The sequence below is a fragment of the Henckelia pumila genome, chromosome 2, assembly GCF_033568475.1.
Source record: "Henckelia pumila isolate YLH828 chromosome 2, ASM3356847v2, whole genome shotgun sequence".
Taxonomy (NCBI): Eukaryota; Viridiplantae; Streptophyta; class Magnoliopsida; order Lamiales; family Gesneriaceae; genus Henckelia; species Henckelia pumila.
Window position 1 is genome coordinate 19,882,531 of NC_133121.1, and position 23,590 is coordinate 19,906,120.

General features: G+C 31.5%; 1 protein-coding gene and 1 pseudogene across 2 annotated transcripts; both read right to left on the reverse strand.

The window, feature by feature from the left end:
* Positions 1-1,515: 1,515 nt before the first annotated feature.
* LOC140880013 (dolichol kinase EVAN) lies at positions 1,516-7,094 on the reverse strand. Of its 2 annotated transcripts, XM_073284054.1 has the most exons (14): positions 6,763-7,093; positions 6,378-6,490; positions 5,700-5,891; positions 5,413-5,517; positions 5,238-5,308; positions 5,073-5,126; positions 4,740-4,954; positions 4,119-4,308; positions 3,974-4,039; positions 3,096-3,184; positions 2,881-2,995; positions 2,233-2,284; positions 2,051-2,151; positions 1,516-1,916 (listed from the first exon to the last, which is right to left on the reverse strand). In XM_073284054.1, the coding sequence occupies exons 1-14, from the start codon at positions 6,954-6,956 to the stop codon at positions 1,803-1,805; spliced, it is 1,671 nt and encodes a 556-aa protein (XP_073140155.1). In that variant the 5' UTR covers positions 6,957-7,093; the 3' UTR covers positions 1,516-1,802. The 2 variants fall into 2 exon arrangements, with proteins under 2 accessions (XP_073140155.1, XP_073140154.1); XM_073284053.1 differs by having other exon boundaries at positions 2,051-2,284; positions 6,763-7,094.
* A 7,635-nt stretch (positions 7,095-14,729) lies between these two features.
* LOC140877330 (farnesylcysteine lyase-like) lies at positions 14,730-23,590 on the reverse strand (annotated as a pseudogene).

Consider the following 23,590-nt stretch of genomic DNA (forward strand, 5'->3'; position numbering starts at 1 on the left):
ATAATTATTTAACCCATAAATCATAAATTTAAATAATTAAATATCCTAATTATGCAGGCGGATTTACGTATTTAAAAATACCGGGATGTTACACAAAACACCCCTGTGAAATATTAAAAATGCACAATTCTTCCCTGTGAAATTTTAATAAGCATATTCAACACCGATCTTTTATAAAATTAGCACACGTGTCTCATCATATGAGCGATTGTTGCGCACGCGCCCCTCATGCGACTGGGCTAGCATTTTGAATTTTTTTTTTTGCACCAAATACCCCTGTGAAATATTGAAATTACATATTTGACCCATTGAGAGTATAATTTTTAAATTTATTCAACTCATAAGATCCAATTATAAAATATTTATCAAACATTTACATTTTATGAATTTTTATTTTTACTTCAAATTTATTATTATTAATTTTTTTTCTAAAAAATATTTTTTATCTTGATATCATTATTTTATTAAACTCACTTCGTGCTTCCAATTTTTTCATTAAATATGCATTCATAAACAAGGATTTAAATCTGTAAAAGTACCAAAATATTAAACTAATTAAAATGATAAGTTCAAGCATATTATTTTTTCGATTTACGACTATATAATATCGAACCAAAATCTAAATTTTTGAAAAGATGCATTGCACAATTTATAATAAATACTAAAAAATAAAATAGTTATATAATGATAAAATTTACTATTAATTCTATATTTAACTGAATAAAATAATATTTTTAATTAAATAACTATGAAAAATATTAATATTTTATCTTAGTATTAGGTATACGAAAAATATATTTTAATAGTAAATTTTTTTATTATATAACCATTTTATTCTTTTTTATTGTTTACTGCAAATTGTGCAATAAATATTCTCGAAACATTTAGATTTTAGTTAAATATATATAGTTTAAATTGAAAAAAGTAATATGCATGAACTTATAATTTTGGTTCAATATTTTGGTACTTTTAAGTTTTAAATCCTTAGCTTGTTTATAAATGCATTTTTAATGGAAGAGTTGAAAACACGAAGTGATTTAATAAAATAATGATATCAAGATAAAGTAATAATATATTTTTTTAGAAACAAATTAATCAATAATAATAAATTTAAAAAAAAAAAAAAAAACTCATAAAATGTAAATGTTTAATAAATATTTTATAATTGAATCTTATGGGTTGAATGGATTTAAAAATTATATTCTCAATAGGTCAAGTATATAATTTAATATTTCACATGGGTATTTGGTGCAAAAAAAAAATCAAAATGTTAGCACAGTTACATGAGAGGCGCTTGCACAACAATCGCTCATATGAAGGGGCACGTGTGCTAATTTTATAAAAGGTCAGGGTTTAAAATACCTATTAACATTTCACAGGGAAAAAATGTGAATTTTTAATATTTCACGAGGGGTGTTTGGTGCAAATATTTCAACATTATCCTTCTGCTAGATGCATAGCTCAGTCCATGCTTATGCAGTACAAAAATGGCTCTACATAAAAAATAAAAAAATAAAAAAAAAAATTTGCTTACACCGAAAAGTACATAAAGTTAAATTTACAAAAATAAATCTTAAAGATTGAATAGATATATTTCCTCGATCAACCAAGCATGGCCGCACATCGTATTTTGGGGGCACATCGTGGAAAAATGCCAAAACTGAGAGGCTACAGAACCCGGCGATTTACAACTAACTATATCCTTTGTATTATGACTTTGGTATACGTTATGTCAGTTATATTTACAAAATGCATTAGGGATACTGGAAGATGAATAGACGAGATGGTTTAGTGTAACATTTTCACAAACAGAGAAGACTGTAGAAAACCAGAGGTATGAAAGCATTATCGAGCTGTGCAGTGTATGCTTCCAAGAGACCACTGATTGTCACTGCTACAATCAAAGAGAACCAGTGCTGCAAAAACATATATTGACTGAGACATCACAAATTAAGGACTTCATCTTTGCACGCATGCACACAAATATGTCCACATAAACATTTTATGTATGCAGTACACGCTCTAATGCACATGAGATAAGGGGGATTACCATTGTGAAAATGTATCCAGTTGCAGCTAGAAGTGGAAGAAGAACAAAACATGCTGCAAGAACAGAGGTAATACCAGCAGCAGTTCCTTCAATTGTTTTCTCTAGAAAGAGAAGTAACATTTCAGTAAAAGGAACATACTGATTGAAAGAAGGGAAAATCAAAGAAAGGGTGAAAAATGTACTGCCACTTTTACTCCATCGAAGGACTCCATATTTGTGGCCAACCATTGAGGCCTGAAATTGACACATGAGAGGATTGGTTATCAAAAGCAAATGATGACTTGAAAAATAACATGCAAGTAGTACAACATTTTTATCATATGGTTTGCTTCTTTTGGTAAACAACGAGATATGTTTCTGCCAAATCCACGAATCTTTATTCTCACATGAGCCATTTTACAAGATCACGTACGGAGACCCTTTGAAACTGAGTAAATGAAAATATCTGATCCTAGTTATCTAAGAAACATTCAGTTGGATTGGTTGGGTTGCAGACGACGAAAACCTCAAAATACATTTCACACATGGCAAACTGTCCATGCATGATAAACATGCATAAATCCAGTAAGTATTGACCTTACACTGGAACCACTTTATAGGGATCAATCATGAGAGGCAAACATGACTCAGCGGTTACTGTATGCCTTGGACAAAAATAATGAAACCAGAAAGAGCATAGTCTAATTTTGCTGGAGAAATGCTCCAAGGTTTCATCGTGCTCAAAATAATGTCAGAGATAAACTTTCAATAAAGCATTTAACAATATATGTAATATAAGAGATTATGAACAATAACATCAAGATAGGTAGGAATAAACACCAGCTCTTTACCATTGTATCTCCGATGCCCAGACTCAGAATTCCAGCAAATGGGGCCAGTGGTCGATCACTAAAATCAGATGACAGCCAGATTGGTATAGCACATCCCAACAACAATGAAAAATGGCTGAAGAATGACAAAAAGAAAAATGGTGAAACCAATCCAGACTATTCAGTGGGAATTACGTAGTGCACAATGATGTGTAACAAGAGCAGAAACTACACACCTGATAATAATAAGATCGGAATCACGATGGTCAGTAAAAGCATTCATGAATTTATGGACTTGCTGACCCAAAGGCCAAATTTTCCATATCTACACAGTAAGATGTAGCTAGATCAGTTCACCCAAAGGATACAATAAATAATACTACCACCATATAAGAAAGTACAAGAAACAATTGAAGCATACAAGCAAGAAAAGTCATAAAAGCTTGAACTTAATAAACCAAAAACTCTACAGGTTGGCTCTTTGTTTTACACCCAATATGAGCATACCCAAGCATTTTCATCATGATATGATCTCATGTACACGTAACATTAATATTCTAGAAACCCAGTTGTTCCTTCAGAATAAAAATACTGTCCCTAAAGCAATATATCAAACTGTTTTAGTACACCTCATCTTAATCCTGATAAAGAATAAAACAAGATATTTCAATAATAAGAAATATCAAATAAACAAAACATTTTCAAGTGCCCCAACTAATAAATTGCAAAGAGCAGAACTACTTCCTTTCTCATATCATACCATGATTTTATTGCACAGTAACCGCACTTGAGATAAAACAAATTTGAGAAATGAAGGTCATAATCTTTATGATGGATGATGAAATTTATTTGGTTTTCAGCATAGATAAATAATTTACTTTCTGTGAAACCTTTCAGCATATAATTTCTCCAAACGCAATTCTACTCGAGCATATAGATGAAAACATGGAGAAAAAATGGATTGTGAACTTTGAATCCCAATCGGTAGAGATTTCCTTTCAGTGGAGGAACCAGAAAAATATTATATGCTTATCAACGTTGAGAAAAAAATGTAAAAGAATCATGCATCTATCATCGGAGTACCGGCGACAAAGTATGCCTAACGAGGACTTACACGAATAATTTCCAACACAAGAAAAACTGCCAATGCAGCACCAAAAGCCAGATCAAGAAACTTCGCCTGTAAATGAATATAAAAGTTACCATTCAGAAAGACAAAATACCAAGTAAAAACCTAGTCTATGCTCCAACCTTCGCACCTGGAATACAAGGGCAGGAACAAAAATTGAAACAGCCAACAGATGATAGTATTTGCGAAGAAGTATCCTCTCAGTCTTACTATTCTTTGATATATAGTAAAACTGTCTAACTGCCACAGATATTATGACCAGCCAATAGACGCATAGTGTGAGTCTCTTGAGTGGTTCCGAGAAAACAAAATGAAGGGCCCTGATAATCCGAAAATGCATAACTGTATCACAATTAAAGCTAAAATAGAAGAACAAACAAACCCATGAAGCTTCCAACAATTTTGGTCATGATGCCAATTCCATCGAGCACATGCATTAAGGCAAGGTGGCATGAAGGAGCAGTTTGGAGCCAATCCTTTTGCCAAGCCAAAAACTTATGAAAATAATATGCATGGTTTAATTTTTTCGATATTTCAAAAAAACAAAAAGTGATCAACAATGCCAAAAAAAAGGGCAGGGGTAAGAGAGAAAATCCAGAAAACATAAGTAAAAACTATAACTTATTAAAACATTTAGCTGAAATAATATTTTATTCTGAAATTCCTTGAGCATCAAAATGAGAAACGTAGCAAAAAGTTACAGCTAGTGAAGCGCTATGGAAACTGACGAAAGAATCTGCAAAAGTCATACCACAACAAAGGATGCATCTGGAAATCATGCACAAATTGCATCCATGAAGGAGCAACCACAACCAACACAGATGTGAGCAAAACGTAGAAAACAAATGATCTTTGGATATCATGGTTTTCCTGAGCTCCATTGCTCCAGAAGCTGGCACAACATTCCCACATTTGAATAACATATTTGTAGAACACTGGAAGGAGAAGAAGACCAAAAATCATTCCCTGCATGAGATAGACAAATTATTATGATAATAATAATTCTCCCCACTGTTTGATGAAATGATATTGTAATGGCACAGAAATGACATCCCTGTTACTGTTAAAATTTGGTAAGTATTACCTGAATAATGGTGCTTATCTCACTTCTCTTTATCCCATTTTGCACAAGGAATACCTGGGATTATATCAGATAATAAGGTACCTAGTTAGGAAAGATATTTTTTAGCCAAAAACTGAATAATTGCTGTCTGTGATATATGGAAAACTAAGAAATAGTGAAACTAGCCTTTGCAGCTGTACATGTCAACATGTCCCCGAAATAGATTACAAGTCCAGATGTCACCAAAAGAGATTCGCCTGCCACGATAACCGTAAGCAATTACTGATATCACAAACCCTTTTATCACCTTCATTTCACAGCTCTGATTCAACATGTAATAGGGCTAAAAAGTAAAACTTACCAATTGAAACACATGCAGGAAATGTGCGTAGCATTTTTTGAAGTAATTTAACTGCTGTCAGTCCATGACAGAGCACACAGAGTAGCATCAAGGACACATGCCATCCTGCAACATCAGTAATTTGGAAGAAAAAAGGTCAAGTTCAAGATATCCAGCAGTGAACTATAAACTAGATATATACTGTCATTAAAAAATATATTCATGAGTTCCAACAAATCCCTAAACCTCAGGATAACTGAACCACAACAGTAATGATAATAAAAACGGACACTGGAAAATTTACTTACCCCCAAATAATGATGAAAAGCAGAATCCTAGTGAGGCCACTACCATAAAACTATGCTTTGCGTTCAAATTGATTTTAGAAGAGAAGAAATCAATGTTCTTTGTTTGATGTCGACCAATGATGCAAAGAAAAAATAGCACAGTGAAGCAAATGGCTGACACAGCCCAAAATTGCAACTTCAGGTGTTCAAGCTCTGCAACAGACAAAAAGCAAATTGCATGATCTGTCATATTCATGTGGTTCACAAGGAATCAATTCGCATTGAAAGTGGAAGAAATTAGAAAATTATATATTGTTGAAATTCATGTAGATGAAACAAGCAGCATGTACGAATAACATCAATAAAGACAAGATAAGGTACACATAACTAAAGAAATACAGCCATAACCATCCTGATTTTTCTCACCTAAGAAGAAACACAGGAAATCGACCAATTAGTAGTGACAAAATCTAAAAATAAGGCATGATCACACGCAAGACAACCCAGCCTCCTATCATTGAACAAAAACTAGGTGGCAACTAACAAAGATTGATGCTCTCCTATCATTGTTTTTCCTTGGATGAAAAAGGTCATCGGAAAACAAGAACACTTGTAAAATCAAATTTTAGGTCCCATTCGTTCTGCAGAATGTAAAACATAAAAGGCTAACTTGGCGGGGTTACAGTAGTGCCAGCATACCTTCGATTCCAACTTCATGAAGTGTTACCGCTCTTAAAATCTGTATCAAGCGTGAAAACATAAGGCTCGGCAGTGTCACTGCACCCAGCAGAATTCCAGATGACGCTCCAGGCCTATGGGAAAAAATACCCCAAATCAAATCAAAATTCCCAAAAACCTGAGTCAGCAGCTCATTCATTAAAAGAAGAATAAACCTAAGACTGCAAATCAAGGAAAAAAAATACTAATGAGCTCCAACCAAAATTTCAGCTAAATCACGATCACCCTACATCACCGGATCCTCCAAGAAAACAGAATAAATAAAACGAGAAGAAAACTAATGGAACCAACCAAAAATTAAATGACATAAAACTACATTCGTTTTCAAGAGTGAACGAAAACCAACCTGGTTTGAAAGTAGTGCGCCAGAGGATTGGAGGCGTGGTCAGCAAAAATCTCTACGCAGAGAGCGAAAAGGGAAAGCACAGAGAGGGAAAATGCTTGAGGTATGAGAGACAAAGACGAGGAAGAGAGAATTCGAATAACATAAAGCAACACCACCGCTCTCTCGCCGTTGAGCTGCAACAGCGGCGGAGCCATGGCTTCTCGCCGCCGATTCTCTTTCGATCGATTACGGAATCATCGTCGAGAAATGGGAAGGATTTGGCGCGTGGAATGAAACGCGGCTTTATAGGTCAACACTCCTTCCGTTGAATGGAAATGTGTGCCGTCAAACACCACCAAGTCTTTCAGGCAGCTTTTCGATTTTTACTATATATTTTTTAAATAAATTTAATTTAATTATATATATATATATGTATGTATTCGCATTTCGCAATCACAATAAATTTATTTATTACATGCATTGTAATAAGGGGAATCTATAAAGAAATCCCTATTTTCTAGTTTCAATTTAAGATCAGTCCCTATGTAAGATATTAATAGTAAGAAATCCCTAGTTTTACCAAAATATAGTTTACACTCTTCAATAACTACAAAGTCCAAAATACTCTCAACACAAGTGGCCCCACCTTTTCTTTTTGCAAAGTGTTTTCAATTTTTATTCTCATTCGACCAAATTTCAGTGGATTATTTAATTTATATTAATCAAATATCTTCTATTTTCAATTACATTAATTAGTCAAATTATGTGAACTAAATTTTACTAGATAGTACTCAATTGCGCATTTAGAACACTCTATTTATACTTAATAATGCTCAATTTTGGCAACATCATACATTATATAGGGCACATAATACCTCAATTTTGAATAACATTAATCAATTAAGATGACCAAAATTTAATTTTACTAAATGATATCCAAGTACGCATTTATTACACTATTGATACTTGATAATGTTAAATTTTGGCAAAATCATACATTACATGGGCACATAGTATCTCCATTTTGAATAAAAACAATTCATTAAGGTGACTAAAATTTAATTTTACAAGATAGTACATACTTTTAAAACATTTTATTTATACCTAGAGATGGTATATCATACCGTACAACAATCGTATACCGTTCCGAAAATTACGATATAAAAAATGTTATATTGATATCGTACCAAAACTCTCGGTATACCGAAAATCGATGTACCAAAATGCAAGGCTATGAGTATCCAAAATGTCAATAAATGTCCACGGATTTTTATGGAATTTTTTAGTACAAATATTCAAACATTAGATGCAACTATAAAAAGTTAAAATCCTCCACCACTCATACCAAAGATTTGAATAGATTTCTAATTGAAAAATAATCCATAAATATTTTTTTATAATTAAAAAGTAATCCATAAATATTTATTTTTAAAATTCTGTGAGATTCTGTAAAATTCATTAGAAATATATCAACTATACAAAAGTTTGTTATTTTAAAAAGTCATTAAAAGTCATTAAACATCTGGATTGAATGCACCTCTATTAATTTGAGAGTACCTAATATCTTCCTTGTAATGCCTAATTGATGTGAAATTATTAACAAATATTATATAATTGTATTCAATTTGTGTTTAAATTTAGTAGCCAAACAACTATATATACTAACTTGGTTTGAGAGTACTCAATTACAGTTCAATAATATCTCAATATTTTTTTTTATTAATGCTCAATAGTTGTCAAATAGTGTATGCATTATATCATGTAAAATTATCCAATTTTTATCTTGATTCAAGGTATCTAAATATTTTATAATAATGCCTAAATATCATCTAGTAATGTCATATGTTGTCAAATAATCTAAAATTGTCGAACATTACTCAATTATAGTTGACATACAAAGTACTTAATCATTGTCTGATAATGTCCAACACAACCTAGCTAATTGTTATCCAATTGTCCCGAATAAAAATATAATTAGCAATTGACAATGTAAATCCATACATGCAAGTGTGAAATTTTTGGTGATTATGAGCAAAAAGTATCTGATTTTAATCTAATATTAATTAATTTTAAATTAGTACGACCTAACTATATAAGCAAATAACAAGCCAATTTGACAATTAAAATGTACATTCATACTTGGAAACAAATAGTATTATTTAAAAATTTTACTTCATGGTGGTTACAGTTGTACATGATTGTGTTCATGATACTAAATTATTTTAAAAAATAATAATTAAATATTGATTAATTGTGATAAATTTGTTATAAATTATCACCAATTTATTTTTCTAATTTCAGTTCCACGAGTCCACCACTTTATCATGTCTCGGTATCAAATTTTGAAAAATAATGTTTAATCATGCATTGGAAAATGCTGATTATTATTTAAAATTTATATCCAACTAGTGTTCAATTTTACTTTTCAAATACTTATCTTACTTGTGTTTACGCCACTCAATTGTTTATAAATAATGTTTGAACATGACGTAATTTCTTATAAATTGTAATCGATCCTGTGCTCAAATTGCAGTTGCACCAGATCACGTTGTTGTTTGGTCGGTTTTTCTAAAAAAAATTGAAACTGAATTGCCATGTGTAGTAAAATTAGTAATATTTTTAGAAATGGTTGTTTTCATATAAAAATAGATGTATTATTTTGATCAAAATGATTATAAATCGATTAAAAAATTTTATTTTATTTGAAAATTTTATATAACCTGTAAATTAGTGATCATTTATTTACAGTTATAATTAATATCATGAAATAATACGTAGATAAATAATATAATAATAATAATAAATAAATAAATAAAAATATTTGATCACCTCTAAATCTAATATTAAAATTTAAATTCTAGAATATCTCAACAAAATTTAAATTTGGGTTTAAAATACAACTAAGCATTAAACAACAAATAAAAACAGTTTGTTTTAAAAAAAATCATAAATAATCAAATCCAAAAAATTGTAGAAAACTAATGCACCGTTATTTAAAATTGAATACTTCTCTCGTCCCATGGAAGCCATTTGAAATTGAGGAAATTAAAGATTTTTTATTTAATAATAAATATATAAGGGTATTATTGACTTTTAAGAGATATTTAAGGGTAGCATAATAATCTTGTGTCCAAGAGGGAGCTCAAACTAACAAATTAGGTGTAGTAGGGACTGAAAAATAACAAATTATGATGCAGGGACTGAACAACAAGTGAAAGATTGCTTTGGGGATTTTTCCTGAATTTTCCGTTATAATAAATTGAAATACTTTTTTTTAAAGAAAAATTGATTGGGGTTTGTGACCAATTGGGTCGAGTTGATCACATTAATTTGTTTTGACATCTCTCGTAAAATTAAAGTTAACTAAGATACAAATACATATTAGATGCATATATTTTTACAATTAATTATCAATCATGCACCTTTTTACAAACAACTTCTTAACAACATCAAATTATATTTAATATTGACTCTAATATCTTCACTGAAATGTCACTGTTCCTATATAGTGCAAAATTTAACAAAAATTATGACTTCAAAACTGAGACTCGACAATCAGGTGGTGGTGTTAGACTTTTCCTCCTAAACAAATTTCCACAGCTTAAAAATATCAACAAACAAAACAAATGGACACGATATTATAATCACAAAATATTTTTCCTCGACAGTTCTCCCACAAGATGCTTCCTTTGAAAGTTCAATTTTTCTCAACAAACTCAACCAATTGCATATGATTTGTATTTAAAGTCAGCTCAACCACTTCATTTTCAAAATGTTCTGAACAATTTATTTTTTTCAACGAATTGGGGAATAAATAAAAAGTTTATATTATATTTGTGAGAGTTTGTTATCTTAATCGGGAGTAATTAACATGCCATCATAATTAATTCATAAACAGTTAATAGTTCACTGATGTCGATTTAATATATCTCATTCTTGGAGGCTGCTTTTGAATTTGATCCTGGTCTTCAGTAGTTAGATGATAACTAGATCATTGGTTGGCTAGATTGATCTAGATTAAGAAGATTGAATCTGAGTCATTAGATTAGGCGGTTGTAATATGACCCATTTAGGTTTTTATCCAATGGGTGTGATCAATCCGGAGAGATGCGATTTAGATCGTCTAATTCTAAATGGATGCACAAGATTGAATCTTGATCTGGATAGATCGATCTAGATTAGGGATTGTTTGCAAAATATTATGCTTTTGTAGAAGTGATTAAATTTATATATTATAAAAAAAGTTAAGAAAAATCAAAAGTTGGTAGTGTTTGAAAACAAATATGAAAATCTAAAAATCAAAGTTGGATAGTGTTTGATTAATAATTGATTTTAGTGATAACGCTGACTTTTTTAATAGAATCATTTTTAAAAAATCATAATCACCATATGACTAGCTTTTGAATTTTAATTAAGTTAAGCATAAGCTAAGTTAACATATAATTTGGGTTTAAGAAACACATAAAAATAATTTTTTAAGCCAAAATCTAACCATCACTTTTTTTTTAGTGATTGCAAATATTTCCTAAGGTCGTGTTTTAAGTGGATGATTAGGAAGTGATTGTTTAATTATCACATTCATATCCTTTCTTCGATTCGTTTTTATTTCTCCTGGTCAAGTTGATGGGCCCGAAGTAGGCCCACACTATTCGTGTATGTTTTTCTTGATTTTAATGATAAATTCTCCCTTGTTGGAGGTGTGATTATGTTTGATAAGATTATGTTTTACTATCATCGGAATTTTTTCCCCTCCAATTTACATTATTCTTAATTTTTTAGAGAAAAAAGTAAGAATGAAACACAAAACCTAATTCGAACAGAGAATGAGATTGGAACCCATCAAATTTTGTGTTTCAAATCCAACAACAATGAAAAACGATCGAATCGCAGCCAAGTCATCCATCGGTTTCCCTGACCTCCGAATTGGGACTTCAATTTCCAATTGGCAGAATTACAAGTTAGGATTTTTTTTGAGATTTTCAAGAATGCGCGGCTGGTTACAAAATAACGACGAGCAAAGTATAGCAAGGAAACACATAAACTTTTGGGCTACAATGAAATAACGACGACCCGCCTTGCCTCGGATTGGGGGCTAGGCAGGCCAACCTGTCGAAAATTTTAAAAAAATAATAACACTAGTATTTAGAAATGAAGAAAATATATTAACAATGTTACACAATAACAAATAATAAAATATCGCGATCAAACAAACATATTTAATTTTAATGTTAGCTATTATATTTTGTATAAAAAAATCCACATATCCAAATAGTATAAATAACGTAGGTAGATATTTTATCATAAAAAATAATAATGTAAAATATTAAAAACACATCAAATATTATAATTTTTTTAAAATGAGTGTTTTTATGCCTTAATTTAAAAAAAATGAAAAATTTATTTTTTAAAAAAATTGACGGGCCGGCCCGCCTTAACCCGTCTCAACCCATGGACCCGTTTAGGCGCGCCTCCAAACAAGCCAGTTAAACCATGATCTAACCAGCCATTTTTTCATGGCGAGACGGACTGGCTCAATGAGCCTTTTCTGTTTTGAATGCTCTATACTTGACCACCAATGTTTTCAAAAACTCCACCCCTGACACCATCATAGTGGGGGTGGAGATTGAGAGCATTATACAAAGTTTCTCTTCCTTTGCGCATATCATGTTTAATCCAAATATTGTGAAGATAGGCACACTGATCATTTTTTTTCTATATATGGTCCTTTGTCAATGGTTGACTAATCAACCAAATTCACTCAAAAATTCTGGGGATTAGGTACATGGTCCGTCGCTCTGGCATGCGGAGGTGGAGATGGTACACACTATGGTTTGTATCACGCACGGATGTTAAGAGTAGGTACGAAATGTTCGGTGGGCCCAAACTCTTTTTGGTGCTAATAAGGGACCGGTCTATGATATACCCGGTGAAGATCATCCGATGCAGCATCTCCGAACTAGAGATCGAAACACTACAAGAAAAACGGCTAAAGACAACGGATTTTATCCGTTGTCGTAGGCTGCAGAAAACCGTTGTACTTTTCAGTGTTGTTGAAAATCCGTTGTCGTAGGTATCAAAGACAACGGATTTTATCCGTTGTCTTTTCTATTTACGACAACGGATTATCCGTCGACAACGGATTATCCGTTGTCGTATCTCTCAACGACAACGGATTTTATCCGTTGTCTTTTAACAAACTTTTAACAACATTGAAAAATATAACAGTTTTAAAATGACAAAGACAACGGATAAAATCCGTTGTCGTTTCTCAAATAAAAAACAAAAAAAAAAATTAATATACAAATTTTTAATATTATAAATAAATGAAAATTTAAAATTTCCAAAATTAAATTTAATATACATTTTTCAATATTACAAATCAATCAAAACTCTAATTCTAATTCAATCTACACTATAAAATAGAGCAAGGAACTAATTTATATAAATTAACTTGGATCACTCGTTTCAGCAACATCCACTTGTATCTCCTGCAACAATTCAAAACAAAATTACAACATTAAAATGCAAATGTTCAAGAAGTATATAGCAAGCCGCAAGTTTCAAATAAATAACGTAAATAAAGCGGCAAGCAGTTACAATATAGAAATTACTTCGTCAGTTTGATATAGTCAACATAGGCACATCTGAATCCTTTCAAGAATCTGAATATTGTTCAGAAAAAATCACCATTAAAAGTGATAAGTCATATTAATCATGGTCATTCTGTTCAAAATCTAAATTTTCTAACATCACACACTCATTAGACAAGCCACAAACAACACTTAATTACCATGTGAAGAATATTTTCGTTAGAAAATATGCTTAGTAGACACGCAGACACAAAAAAATCAACTAAATTCCTTTTATATGAAATAAATAACAGACACTTCTTGACAAGCTCAAATATCTCTATCTCTCTCACAAGAACATTACTACCCAAGCTAACACATTTAATAGCTTACTCTTTTCAGTAGCCAAAATATAGCAATCCTATAGTTAAATAGCACCTCAAAAAAGGAAGAAGTTCTAATCTACATCACAAGAAAAAATCAGAAATAAAAACATACTTTTTCCAAAAAAAATGGAGAGTGAAAACTTCATACCTTGGTTTACCAAGCACATCTTTCAAATCAGATATCAAGGATTCCTTCTGCTGTAGTAAGATGAATTTTTTCAGTGCATCTCTAGAATTAATTGCCCAAATAATGAGAAGAGACTGTAGCTTAGTTCAGCTGTGCATGCACAATAAAATTACTTGGGAAAAAAATACCATTAAAAAATTATTCCAAAATCATTCACGACAACAACATGATGATGATGGTGGAGACTCGAAACACAGTAATGCTGAGAATAAACACTTTTGATAGAAATCCGACGTCTAAGTTTCTTCTCCTCTTCAGATTTGCATCTTTCATATACACTTTGTTAAATTATATTCTTCTGCTGATTGTTATTTCATGCCACAAGTGGTGACATATTATTTCATCTCGGCTGAGATTAAAATTTCAATCGAATTTCAATGTCCTCTTTTTCTTCTTCGTGATTGCAAATATAAGACTGCAATTAAAGTGTTAAAAGAAACTTGAGACAAAAAAGTACAGCTACATTCCCCTGAATCCAAATCTTTCATGATTTGTTGTTCAGAATAAAATATAATCGATAAAATATACATACCTAGTAATCAATATAATCTTGTATGCATTCCGCCCATTCAGAACGTACTTCATTAATTTCTTCCATTGAGTACTCCGTTTTCACGAAGCCAAAAGATTTTCTAAAACAAAGGGAGTGTACTTCCCATCCTGAACTCTTTAGCATCGATGACAGTGTGGATCTTCATATGATAAAATAAATCAAAATTTTACTCATGATTGTATAAAATTTTGAGTTTTGCCCAAAAAATCCATGAAATCCCCTCATCAAACGAATCATGGTGCCAATAATTGAAAGGCAAGTAAGGGACTGCAAATTAAAATTTCAATGCATTTCTATTTTCCTGTTGGCAAAGTTTCAGAACACAAACGAAATGTAGTATTTGGCTGACCAGCTATTCCAGTATCAAAAGACGCAAAATCGTATAAGCAAATGATATACAAGAAATTCGAGCCATACCTGAAAATTTTGTCAAGCAAGTCATCCACCAGTTCTTGGCGGGAGAATACTTTGTCAGTCATATCCTTCTCATGCTGCTTGAGAATGCTGATACACGAGAAAGAAATATCAGCGAACTCTGATGTGCCAACTAATTCTAGGATGTCCTTGACCTCTTTCAGACCAAAATACACCTAATTAAAACAAATGCTTAATTATAAGAAGGAAAAAATGAATCAGGTGATTGAACACAGAAGATTCCAACGATGTGGTATATACTCACAGGATTTAAAACACCCCTAACAAAAGTTGCATGTGTGTGCTGCAATTTCCCCGGCGGAGGTATTGATATTGCAGGACTGAAACGTATATTTAGCTCATCCAAGGGTGTTGCCACAACTGTAACTTGACAGTTGTAACTCTTTCCCGCAGTTGAGTTAAGCTCATAAAAGTCTCCGAGGTGAGAAATGGACTTTATTTCTTCATTAAGGAGCAACTGAACATCTGAACTGAATCAATCCAGCAGCCAACTGCCAATTTTCTCCTTTGACAGACCATAAACCACCTCCTGATCCAGCCAAGGAAACTGCGCCAGCGAGTCCACTGATGTTCACACTTTGCCCGTAGTTTATTCTTGTGATAACCTACAAAAGTGAGAAAAATCTCATACTCAGCTGCAAAAGAAAAGAAAAACCTCAAAACATCTCAAGCTAAATGCACCTATATTCTACGGATAGCTTACTCATAGTCATTAGTCGCGGAACTAGAGGCAGGTAAGAGTGATTTCCTCCTCTTCCTCTTAAATTTCTCTTGCACTTGCATATGCTCATTTAATATATAATTATAATTATATATACGTGATAATAATGGATTTGTCCCCTTAAAGTTTCGAGTTTTTCTTAATTCTTTGTCTTCATTATAGCAAAACTTCTGGCTCTGCCATGACTAGTAGAGGTCCATTAACATGACAAGCACATTCAAGATGATGCTTAAGAGACTATGAATTTAAACATGCTGCATTTTCAGCTCCATCAAGGCAAAGTGTTGTGTGTAAGAGTAAGAAACAGAGTATCGGATAAGGGAAACAAGTAACTCTCAGTGACGAGCTCTCGTACGAGTGAAGGAGACAATCCAATTTCCACCAGTTTCTTTCACAAGGTTTGTGTAGTGAGATCATATAATCCCGCCCATTTAAGCATTGCCTCAACACTTTCAAATATGGGACGTGATTCAAAATCTTCATAATACCTCAAAAATTTATTGATCATCCCCTACAATTGTTTAAATTTCTAAGTCACCAAAACTACATTTTAATTAATACAATAGGAATTTATGGTAGCAACAGTTATTATCTGAATTTTTAAAAAATACAGGAATGCCACAGATATAAGGCCAATGAGATAAATAACTTCCTGCTGCAGCAAGACTGCATTTAGTGCAGTACAAGGAAAGCCGATGTGGGTATATGTTCTGCTTTCTTCTTTTCTTTTGCTCATCACTTACTTTCTGGTTAATTAAACGTTCGACATGTGTTAATGTATCGGTATATATAATAATGATCTGCAAGTGCTGCTTCAAGTGTTGGAAACTTCGAAAAAATCTTGGTTGAAAGCCATAAAATCTGGAGCAGTATGCACACTGATCGAGCTTCTCCCAGATTCAAGCCGATCAAAGTGCGATAAAATCATTAGGACCTCTCATATAACATCAAGTAAAAAGTGATTTTTCTTGACAATGAAAATCAAAGTTTTATCAATTTCAACACCTATATCTTAGGACAACCACTTTTCTATCGGATTTATGAGTTCTAAACATAAATTATACAAGACATAGACATGTTTTAACAAGTTCAACAGCTTGTGATACATAGGGTAGCATAGACTAATCCCCAAAATAACTTAGCATCGTAAAATGCAAGTTCAATTATATCTGATCATAACTTGGGATATGCCAATATGTAATACACTCATACCAAAGATGAAGTATATTAACCAATCTGAAAGGTTATACGATCATATTATTATTCATAATATCATCCCAATTGGTGAAGATTAAAACTGAAAGAACACAAGTTATTCCACAGCTCATAAATCACAAGAAATTCATGCATCATTCAGATAAAGAACTCCAGCAATTAAATTTACTACACAACATCACAAGTACAAATCCTTATGTAAATCACCAACCTAACCAAGAAGTGGAGTACTTTCCAAACTCTGTCGCTACTCTGCTATGGCATGGCTTTCTAATCCATTCATATTCACCACGAAATTGGCAGGAAGGAATCAAAAAAATCTAGAGAATATTGCGAGGCCTCAAATCTATGTCGTTGGAATCATTTTCCTCTGCCCAGCTTGAGTTTCCTCTTTCTATTGGCATTTAAAGATCGACCTGAAAAAATAATGCCAGAGATCCTTAAAAGATTCCATAAAAGAACAAAAAAGTGGAAATGAAAAAAATTAAAAACACAGGCTTCCGCTTGGGGTAAAGTGTATTTCAATAATAATTTCAATAAACTGGCGGAGGTGAAATATCGGTTTGATCCAGATAATTATTTCAAGAATGAGAAAAGTATTCAACCACTGGAACAAGACTCGGATTAGTGTAACGATGTGTTGTGAAATTCCTTTGGTTTGTTTTCTTCTTATCCTTATTATCTGTGACCTTATTTGTCGCTACAAATTATGTTTGATTTGCTCTAATTCTCTTGGATTTAAGAATAATTAGATGTTTTTATTTTGTATCATTTTCTAAGCTACCCGAAACCATCTTGTCCTTAAGTTGGCTCTTGTTATGATATCTCTGTGACAAAATTTTTGGTTAAATTTTGAATATCCCTAATTACCATCTCTCTGTTATATAATTACTATGAATATTAAGTACAAGATAGTGACTGCAATTAAAAGTAATTAACCAAACATATGTTTTAAATAGAGTGATTCTACTGCTAAGCTTATTCTTCTGTGCGGGTCCATGATTTTTCTATAAACCCGAGAATGAACGGGGGCAAAGGTTTAAGCAGATTGATACATAGTAAATTTGATCAGAAAAAGTCTTGATTTCTTTCTACCCTCGGGTCACCCTTTGTTTTGAGCTAGGTATTTATCAAATATGTAAAAGAGCCAAACATTTACAACAACAAAAAAGAACGAAATATGGCAAGATAAATCAACAATGTAGGAAGGATTCGAAGTCTATAGATCCTTAAAAGATTCCATAAAAGAACAGAAAAGTAGAAATGAAAAGAAATTAAAAACACTAACTTCTCGCATAACTACGGTCGAACAGGGGCACGACTTTGAAGATTCAGGTCGGCATTCCTTGCTAGAATGGCGTCAACACGATGGTTAGGACAACCCAAGCGTACTTTTACCCAAACATTTAACAACAAACGTCACAAATGCAGACAGGAGGGGGAAATTCAAAGGGCGGCGGTGAATGCAAGGGAGGAAGTTGGCGACGATGGGTGGGTGGTATTTCAGCTCGGGTAAGGGGCGGAGATGGGTGGAGGAAATGGAAGTAGCAGGGCGGAGAAGAGAGCGGCGAGTTGGGAGGAGAAGCTAGGGTTGGGTCAATTGGAGCGGGGCGACGAAGGGGGAAGTGTGAGAGTGAGAGTGAGAGAGAGAGTGAGAGTGATGAGAGTGAGAAAAAAGTAGTATTTTTTAATATTAAAACCAAACCACAACGGAATAGTAATCATTGTCGTACAATACCAAATACACTTTTTTAGACAACGGTTAATAAAAACGTTGTCGTAGGTTAAAAAACCCGCTCATAGACAACGGTTATTAAAAACCGTTGTCGTAGGCTTAAAAAAACCCGCTCATAGACAATGGTTATTTAAAACCGTTGTCTTTGACCTATTATAGACAACGGTTTTTAGAAAACCATTGTGTATGAGCGCGCTTTTTGGACATATTACAACGGTTTTAAATAAAACTGTTGTTAAAGAGTAAAAGACAACGGCTTTTGCAAAAAACCGTTGTCTTTATAGTGTTGTGTTTGACCATATTTGTTGTAGTGAAACGTCCGAACTCCCTCAAACAGACAGAGTATGGGTTTCTGATAGGTGATTTGACTCGAGGCAGTTCGGAAGGTTTGAAACAGGGATCGAAAGGTTCGAACTCTATCTGTATAGTGAATTGTCCAATCACAAGACACACGTTCAGTGAATAGAGATCGGAAGCTCCGAAGGCAGATTGGAAGTTTCGAACCACTGACCGGAATGACCAAACTTTTGAATATAAATAGAGGTCGGGACCCTCATTTCAAATTGCCAATTCCATAGCTTCTCTCTTGTTCAGTCTTTAGTTTTTAGGCTTTAGGCGTTGTCTCGAGGGCTGGGCGATAGCGAGGCGCTAACAAAGATGTGTCGAAGTTGTTTCTAGAGTTTGGGGTCATCGTCATCGATGGACTAACGACGGGCGCATGTAATTTTATTCATCAAACTTAATATTCATTCAAGCTGAAAAATGAATGATACTTGAAAACTGTTCAAATGATTAGTCATAGGGGTTCCATATTTATATTTCAAACTCATCTGTTTTATCTCGTCATTTTCAGTTTTCTAACATATAGTTGCTCAATTTTCCCCACAATGATAGTACATTTTTCATCATTAACATGGTTCAACACATTATCATTTACCCACTCTCTGATAAAAAGCACACATATGTTGATGTAATGTATTCCATTCAGCATCAGTTTTCTTTAATTTTCAAAGTTCGTACTTTCAAACACAACTTATAATTTATTTTATGGGAAAATATTTTTTTTGGTTCATTAACATGTCCATTTTTTGGTTTTGATCCATTTACTTTTCTAATTTTGGTTTTGGTACACTAACTTTTAGTTTTCGGGTATTTTGGTCCAACTGTTGATGTGGCACCGAAAAATACTAACGTGGAAACGGAAAATGATGATGTGACATCAAAAAATACTGACGTGTTGCAACAACTTAAATTGTAATTCACCCAAGTGTAGGTTGTCTGCAAGTAATATACTCGTGAGTACAAGATCGATCCACGGAGAGAGTGCAGTAAGTTTAATTTTAGCAATGATATATTATAGAAGAAAATATTATTATAAAACTTCAAATACACAAATTATAAAATTGTCAAGGCTTCAAAGGTTCATTGTTGGTTTATTTAAGATTGCTTAACAAAAATAAATAAAAGAAACTAAAATAAGAATAAACATAAAAGAACAATGAAATATTTAAACAAATATATCATATAATATAGTTCTCACTATATTAATATCAGATTAACCGATATTTAATACATGGTACCCATAATATATATATAGATGCATAAATATAAACATAAAAAACAATTAAATATTTAAACAAATATATCATATAATATAGTTCCCACTATATTAATATCAGATTAACCGATAATTAATATATGGTACCCATAATATATATATAAGTGCATAAATATAAATTGACATAAAATTAAATGTTAGATCAAATCACCATATTTCATTTAGAACAACCGGCAGAGCCACGCTATCGTCTAAATAAAATACATGACTTTTGTTTTATGTTAGATGCGAGAAAGTAAATATTAGTTGCGAGAAAGTAAATGTTAGATGCGAGAAAGTAAATGTTAGTTGCGAAAAAATAAATATTAGATGCGAGAAAGTAAATGTTAGATGCGATAAAGTAAATGTTAGTTGCGGAAAAGTAAATGTTAGATCAAATCACAATATATTATTTAGAACAACCGGCAGAGCCACGCTATTGTCTAAATAATATATATGATTTTATTATAAATTGATACATATATTTATAGTATATAATTATTGTAGTATTTATTGCATCATATTAGACAACAAATCAAGGTAACCACATTCAAGGTACCAAGTATTTGATGTAAATAGATAACAATAAATCATCTAAATTATACCTACAAATAAAGATCAATTAGTAAAAATAAAAATAGAAAAGGAAAGAATATACAAAATATAAACAATCTTACTTGACCAACAATGAAACCTTTTCACCTTGACATAAAAGGATTTAGCTTGCCATGAACATAAGAATCAAGAGTAAGGATAAAAGAAATTTCATACTTAAACTTGGAAAAATATGCACACTCAAACTCTTATTCTTACACACACAATATTTATTTTACAAGTGAGAAATTTCTCTACACTTTTGCATACTACAAAGCTTTTACAACACATCTATTTATAGACCAAATGAAATCAAGAGTCCAAGACTCATTAAATGTAGAATAGTAAAGTTGGTCGATGCTTGTCTTCTTGAATGTCAATACCATGACCCAACTTTAATTGACATGTTTGATGCCTTAGACCACCGATTTAGCCTTTCTATCCAACATATAACACGTAGGATATTTTGTGTAGATGTGTTTGGACATATAATTCACATCTTTTGGGTAAAAGGTGAAATAGTTATGATATTTTTACTACAAGCTGGTCATAGTAAAAGTAAATATGTCTCCATTTTGATGTTTGATTATTTTGATCATCTTAATTAGGTTTTTAGAATTTTTTGTCTTCTACAAAGTTGAAGATGCCTCTTTGTGATTCTACAGGGTTTAAGATTACTCCAATATGACCTTTGTAGCTTGAGTAATTTTATTTTTACCAAACCTACGCAAAACATAAAATACAACATTTTTAGTAAAATATTTAAATATAAACACATAACACTAAAACAATACAACTTCATATTAATTTTAATGAAACTTTAATTTTAAAACACACTTTTAACATATAAATAATTACAAATTTTAAGTTTCATCACACCCCCAAACCGGCTAATTACTAGTCCCTCAATAATAAAATATCATAAAATCACAAGTTAGATTTTTATTCCTTAATATATATATTCAAATTTGCAAACTTTAACATTTTAAAATACACTTGTAAAGAGATCATATGTTTATTTATAAATCTTGTTATTAACTAATATATTAATATATAATTGGATGGGTTATACATATATATTTCACACAATATCAAAATATTAAATATATATAATTTTTTATATAAATATTTTCTAAAAACTTTGAGAAAAATATAATCAAAATGATAATAGAAATCATTTTCATAACATGTATATCATCGGGAATTTTGATGTAAAAGTCTCAACTCCATATTCTCTCGGGTTATGATATTTCATATATAGCTGTTTTTCAGTCATGAAGTTGGAAGAAAATTATACACTTATTGAAAATGGCTAATATGTAAAGCAGACAATCAAATAACATAATATTAAAAATAAGATAGTATAATTTACAAAGAATAAACCCATTTTGTTTTTTTTTTGGTTGGCTGCAAAATTGTTTTTACATAACCAAATACCTCCAATAAACTTTGAAAAGTAACATTTTTTTTCAAAGTTTATTTATTTGTTTATTTTTTATGAGGTAAATCTATTACATTGGTAATTATAGTAGAGATATTAATACTCTACATCTTTACAATTAAACTTCAAACAACTTTGCAGCCAATTTTTATATGCACAACTTTTTATTTTATTTTTGTTTTTTTTTCTTTTCAAATTGGGTTTAATCTAGTAATCAACAATTTCTTAATAATCAATAAAAGCTTATAAGTTATTTTCTCAATTCTCACCTATCACCCACAAAATTTATGTGAGTATATATTGCACTTTTACAAATTAATTCTTTCAATTATACATGTTATTATTCATTCAATCAATATCACTTTAACTATATATTCAAAAAAGTTTTAGAAAATATGTTATTTGAAAACACACAATTATATATTATTTATAACTTATATCCCATCAATTATATATTTTCTATTAAATTGATAAAAAGAAGAATAAATAAACATCTATACAAAAATACTTCATTTTCTTAGTAGTTTGCAATTTAAATATATACGGAATATTAAAATCTAATCTATTGTGATAATATGATAAATAAAAACTAATGCGTGTCAGGAGTTTTTCGCTCCTTACTCTGCCATTGAAAAAGAAAAATAAATATTATTATAACAATATTTTTTTATTTTAAAATTTTAAATATTTTTTTTAAAAAGATAAACTTTCCCTCAAACCTGAATATGACCTTGTTTTTAATTTTTTAAGAAAAATAAAAAGTACATAATGAAAGAGATATCACCTGAAATTTATTAAAGATGAGGAACAAACACAAACCATTTTGTGACATGTTGAATCAATGATGACTTCAACATCTTTTTATGGGTTGAGGATTGGCTTTCCATCCAATTTTCTTATAAATTAGCAAATAGAGTCTTTTTTAGTCAGATTTCCAAGACCATTACCATGACGCTGTGCTTGGAATAGTTTCCATATACGGAGAAGTTGACCTTGCACATCTTCACTAGAATGGATCTCAAGAGTCAATGAGATATCATCTAATGACTCTTTACTCAGCCCATTCTTAATTAAATCAATTTTATCTTCTCTATTTGTGGAAACATATCCTAAAGATTTGCATCTTCTGTTACAAGTCCATCTGGCACATTTGTGACAAACATCTAACCTTTTAGCCCTCATTTTCTTTGCATAAGTGTTTTTTCCTAGTCTAGACATATTTCGAACAGGTAAGAATTTGGGAACTTCTCCACCTAACCGAACTTTGGCTTCAATTATAAGACGTATATCCTCCGGAATTCCTTTTAGCATAAGCATTCTCAATCTTTCATGTCTGCATTCATAAATCATTCTTCGAACCTTTTTAGAAATAGAAGAACAAGTATATTTTCCATATTCTTTGATAGCTTCTTCCAT